The sequence below is a fragment of the Egretta garzetta genome, unplaced genomic scaffold (genome assembly GCF_000687185.1).
Source record: "Egretta garzetta isolate BGI_Z169 unplaced genomic scaffold, ASM68718v1 scaffold534, whole genome shotgun sequence".
In the NCBI taxonomy this organism is placed as follows: domain Eukaryota; kingdom Metazoa; phylum Chordata; class Aves; order Pelecaniformes; family Ardeidae; genus Egretta; species Egretta garzetta.
The window spans coordinates 691,070-696,943 of record NW_009259534.1 but is presented as its reverse complement, the minus strand read 5'-3'; the positions used below and the strand labels follow the sequence as shown (position 1 = coordinate 696,943).

At 46.3% G+C, this 5,874-nt stretch overlaps 1 protein-coding gene across 1 annotated transcript in view; it reads left to right on the top strand.

The window, feature by feature from the left end:
- The window catches only part of EMILIN2 (elastin microfibril interfacer 2), a 19,827-nt gene extending 14,105 nt beyond the window's left edge, over positions 1 to 5,722 (top strand). The window contains exons 6-7 of the mRNA XM_009637646.2: positions 4,512 to 4,646; positions 5,385 to 5,722. Coding sequence (XP_009635941.1) covers positions 4,512 to 4,646; positions 5,385 to 5,722 — 473 coding nt within the window. The remainder of the gene's footprint in view (positions 1 to 4,511; positions 4,647 to 5,384) is intronic.
- The last annotated feature ends 152 nt before the right edge of the window (positions 5,723 to 5,874 follow it).

Sequence of the window (5,874 nt, the reverse complement as noted above, 5' to 3'; positions counted from 1 at the left end):
TGCTTCTGAATAGCTTCTGTTACATAAAAGCACTGCTCAGGAAGAAGTTGAGGGCTCCAACTCTGTCCTCTGGGATCAAACTAGCCCACTTTGGTGCTCTTCTTGAATTCTGAGGCATGATTTGCATACGTTCAATACCAAAGTATTTCTTGAGTTTTTCAGGTTCATTAGCCATCTGTTTGCATGCATCTCACAATATAACGTGGTAGGTAAAGATCTTCAAGGATCTACAAGAATTAATGAGAGAGTATGAGGTACAATATTACATATTAGCTCTATTTTCACAGGCAAGGAGTTTATGAGAAAGGTGAGTTAAGTGTCAGGACCAAAGTGCATCCACCTAATCCCTTTTAATACAGAAAGAGTTGAACCAATTGTTATTTAAAGAACCATCAGCAGCAAATGTTACTGAGGCATGGCAATTTTACAATAATGAGAATTTTTGTTTGCTGGAGCAAAGAAAATTGCAGAGGCAGAAGTAATGAATTGGCCAATGAACTGGTCTGGGAACTGGTGAGAAAATGCTTGTAAGATCCCAGGTCACACGACTAGGCAAGGACGGAGCCAAGAAGAGGATTTGGACGTTCTGATCAGCATACAGAGGGTCACAGTGAAAAAAAATTCACTGAAAGCACAAATTGCCTTCCCCACCCTCTCCTTCATGCAGTTTGCAGCGTTGCTTGTGTCCTTAACCCTGCAGCTCCAATGGAGGATGGTTGCTCCTCTCTAAAAGAAACTTCTTGTACGCTGTAATAAAGAACACAGCTGAGCTAGGGAGCCCTACCACTGCACGAACGCTGGTGTATATATCCCTGCAGGTAAAGGGCTAATTTTTGCCCGTGCTTTTAAATTTTTTTTACTTGTCTGATACTCAACCATCTTCACTTTCTCTGTGTGACTCCAGGCAGCAAGCCTGTAGGACACATTTCAAATAAATATAAAGGCATGATGTTACTGTAATGTAAGATTTTTGTTGGCGGTTGTGCTCCTTGATTTGAAGAAATAGTTTACTGAATACATAAATTACCCTGCCTTGCTTGTGATGGGTTCTCCTCCATGTTTAGCTCTTTCTTTTCATCATTGGGCAGGGAGCAGGGTTCTCATTAGTACACACCAGTGGTCTGGCACAGGGGAAAAATGTGTTTTTGAACTCACCTCTGACTTTGAGGTGAAGAACGGGTGATGACCCACAATTGCACCAGGGGTTGTGTTTTGCTGCTATTTGCATGAAAGAACAGTGCAATTCAAATTCACTGAAGCATGCTGAAAGCTGGGGTAGGAGATGGATATTTGTGTAAGGAACAGTAGGTAAGTGCTAGGGCAAACCTTCTCTTGCTGCGATGTGAAAGGTAGGAGTTGCAAGAGCAGAAAGAGCTGTTACTAACAGACTCAGAAGAAGAGTGGCTGTCTCTTTGTAACACACGGAGTGAGTTACCATCTGCATCAGAAACACTGTGACTTAGCAGAGCAGAGCTAATGGGCCCAGCTCATGGAAATGAGTGTGTCAGTGTGCTGTGCTACATGGCCATCCCATAAGCAGAGGGAATGTTCCTGAAAATGAGATGTGTTAAGGTCAAACTGGAGAGTTAAAAAAAAAAAAAAAAAAAAAAGGGGGGGGGATAAATGTTGGTTTATATTTTTGTCCCATTTGCTGTAACTGAAGATTAAAAAAAAAAAAAAAAAAAAAAGCAGGGAGGTGATAAATTGCTGATATTTTTGTCCCATTTGCTGTAACTGAAGTTACGCATTTTGTCCTCATTTAGATTTGGGAATATTGGCCAAGCAGAGGAAATCTGACATATCCTACCTACTCCCGCCATATGTGTGGTCATAAGTGCATACTGACAAATGAATTACATACTTAGGGTCTCTCTTCTATGTAGGTTCTTGAAGAATCCTCATCCCAGTTCCTGAGCAATTGGCAGCAGCACCATCACACTCTGTTATTTTTTCTCCTTTCATCTTGATGGAAAATGCCTATGCTGTGCACTGGGGGTTTTTTTGCTTGATTTTTTTTTTTTCTTCTTTTTCTCCTTCTGGCCCTTGGGCTCTGTGGGAGGCATGAACTGTGCTGGGAAGTCAAAAGACAGGTGGAGAACCAGAAGTACAACTAGCAGATAGGTGGAAGTAGATGTAACTGAACAGAGGCCACCCCTGTATCGTCTGTGGTCTTTTGACTCCCCCCAAATGCATTATACTAGCCTAGATTGCCGTGAACATGCATACCTGCTGCTGCTTATGTGTATATATATCTCAAGTATATGAATTCTTGAATACGTCTAAAGTCAAAGAGTTTTTTTCCTCCCCCAGAAGCTGTAAAGCTGTGGTTGAATCTTTTTGTTTGCCTAGCAGTTTCTTCATCAGAGCTGTGCATGTGGTTCCCAGCTTTTAAATGCTTTAACTTTTCTTCCTGATTGTTGTAATTCCACAACACTAACTGCATAAGTGAAAGCAATTTCCAAGCCTGGGCCTTGCCTAGAGAAGCTGAACTTTGATCTTTGCATGAAGAAAAGTGTTTGCAGGTGGGGACATGTAAGAGAAGGTGGTTCACCCTCTGTAAGGTTCTGCAGAAGCGCTGCTGGTAGGACTGGTGAAAGCCTCAAACAGGCGCAGGTCCAGCTGGAAGCAGGGAGGAGGGTAGGAGAGCACAGACACGTTGGTCTTTACTGCACCTCCTTATATTGCCCGCTGACCTGATCTACAGGGTATTTGGACAGGTTGTAAGATTTCTCCTTTGGACAAACACTGCGGGTCTGAAGCAATTTCAGCAGCAAACTCTAGTAACTATTCTAGCAATTAGTGCATGAAAATCTGGAAGGAAGCCGTGGCAAACCAGGGCAGGAGTCGCTCCCTGACTCAGGTGGCACCAACCCGACCAGAACTGTGGCTACTCCAAACGGAGAGGACAGCGTTTCTGGGCAGGCAGCAAACAGCGTGTGCAGTATGACTGCCGGGGAGAGAAACCTTTCCAAGTGAGCCAACAAGAAGTTAGTGGAGGTGCATTTTCAGTGGATTTGAGTCCCAGAGTAAGCTGAGAATACGAAGAGAGGCTTTCTGGAAGTAGTGTGGTGTTAAGGTGGTGGAGTTTTGCAGAAGCAGCTTAAGTAAGTAGACGCCTGCAATTAATGTTGGTCCTTTCAAATAACCTCACCTTAGCTTACAGGAGTACTCCTGCAGGCGCACTGGCAGGTAGGAGTAACGAAAAAGGGCTTCTGTCTGTTCTCTGAGTGTGAGACAAAATACTGAGTAAGATTTCCAAAGATAGATGAGGCAGCTGGTTACTAGCCCCTGAGGGAAACCAGGGTAGTTATTTCCCATTCCTGAAGTTGCAGGCATGTCTTTCCCTTGCCTTCCCCTCCCACTCCCCTGTGCCAAGTTATCAGAAAAAAAAACGGATAGCAGAGCATTTGTATATGCACGTTTTAGATGAAGTTTTGTCACTTTTTAACTTCAATTTTTAAGTGATATCATCTGATTTGAACATTGGTTGCTGATGGGCATCTCAGATTGAAAGGAAGAGAAAATCAAACATTTATTTTAAGGAAGGCAGAAGAAGGAGCAGGGGTGAAACAGCATGGAGAAGACATGGATCCTAGCCCGAACAGGGTAGAACAGAAAGAGCAACTGCTGACAACTTAAAGTGTATTTGTTGTTTACCTAATCGCCTGAACAAAGCAGCAAGAGTTGAGTACTTGTAGCAGCGTGTCCTGCCTTAGGGGAAGTGTTGAGAGGGAAGGGAGCTATAGTGGGACTAATAAGTGGTTGATCACTAAACACTTGCCATTAAGTCAGTCAGTTAAAAGTAAAAATTTGTCTTAATTGTCCAAATGGTATTTCATCCAACACCAGTCTAACAGCAGAGTTTAGCCAGTTAGTAAGCAGATGGCCGCTACAAAATACCTAAGTGTCTGTTTGATCTGCTGAAAAAAGGAAAAACAAATTGTGGAGGGAAAAGTCCCCCAAAAGAGAAGTGCTGGAGAGAGGTAAAAGCCCCGGTGATGGTTCTCTTTGCTTTAATACTGAAGCCTTACTTCCTGCAGCTATTTTCACTGCCCTTCAGCAGAGAAGGCAAGAGATCGAAGCTGTGCGCAGCTTTTCGGCGTGGCTAGGAAAGCTGGCAGGGGCTATACCCCTTCAGCATTCCTGTGATAGTGACGGAGAGCGGAGATGTCCAAGAGTAGCCTCAATCCTGAAGAAGGCCCGTGGCAGAAGCATTGCTGAATTGAGAGGTGCCAGCATTTATATGCCATGTACCTTTTCCTTAGAAGGCTAAAAAATAAAGGAAGGCTGCGCCAAGGCGGGAATTTTATGGTGCTCAGTAGATTTTATGGTGAGACACCTGGGACCTGGGCCAGCCATACGTATTCTGCTAATTATGGCATCCCTCGAGTGGCAGGGTTAGTCCAAGTGGATTATGTGCAGGAACAGAGACACCGGATTATAAACCATCACAGGGAGAGGCTGTGTTGTCATCCTGATGTGACTCTGACTCATCTTGCTACCCATTTTAGGACCTGCTGCTGCTGCGGCCTCCCTGGTGTCATTTTCTGCTGGGCTCACACAGAAGCCTTTCTCCAGTGATGTCGGCGTGGTTCACTTCAACAAAGTGCTTGTGAATGACGGGGACTATTACAACCCCAATACAGGTAACAGCCCAAGGGCAGACCCGCAGCGATGCCACATGGGCAGTCGCTTGGGTTACCGGGGTTTGATGCTATCTCAGGCTTTGCTAAACCAGACCCACCCACGTAAAAGCTTCCTGTGGATGTGGACAGGCGCGTGCTTTGCCACTGCTGGTTTTGCACAGCTGCCCAGGAATACCAAGGCCCCGCTCTCCACGACCTCTGCTCTGCCAGCACTGTGGGTTTTGCTCCTCACCCTGGCCCCGGGCGGCGGAGCCCAGGTCGCAGCAGTGAGGTTCCTGGCTAATCCAGCTGGGTCACCCGGGGGAGAGGAGGGAGGGAAGGAGGGGGGCGATAGGAACTGCCTCCCCAGTAGTGGTAACTGGGGGCTGCCTCCTTCTCAACCAGTGTGTGGTGTCGCTTGAGGGTGGTCTGTGCCTCAACCTGCTGGGGACTTGCACAGCAATGCCGGTGCCTCTCGCCTCTTCACCCAGCCCCGACTCATGGCAGCTGCTTAGGCCAGGAGGTTTCTGAATGCGGACAAGACCTGCTCATGTCCTGAAGGACTGGTGGACTGCAACACAAAAGCGACAACCCTTTGCCTTCATGGCTGCAGTCAGCTGCCCGGGCTGACCTTGTCACAATTACCAGCACGTAGCCATGGGTAACCCACGTGGCTTTATGTTTGTCGTCGTGCTTGGAGCGGTCAGGTCTCTCCATTTTGAGTAACTCTGAAAAGCTCAGTCCGTCTCTCTTCCGCAGGCATTTTCACATCACCGTATGAAGGGCGCTACCTGATCACCGCTGTGCTGGCCCCGGAGAGGGATGAGTACGTAGAAGCAGTGCTGTCCGTCTCCAACGCAAGCGTGGCTCAGCTCCACACGGCTGGGTACAGAAGGGAACTGCTGGAGTATCACAAACCCTACTCGGGGAAACGGACCTGTGGTGGTCCTGGGACCTTCCACCTTGTTCTTCACCTCAAAGCGGGGGATGAAGTAAACGTCGTCGTAACAGGAGGCAAACTGGCCTACACAGACTCTGACGAGATGTACTCCACGTTTAGTGGAGTTCTCCTTTATCCTTCCATTTCTCATGTTTAGGTTTACCTTGAGCAGGAGAGAAGGGTAAGATATTCAGAAGAAAATAAGTGTAATAAAATTCAAAGCTTTAATATATTCAGTTTATATATTTTATTTCAGTGATGGGTTTATAGTCTATACTGAGCCCTTTTCCTTGTCCCCTGTTTCCAGAG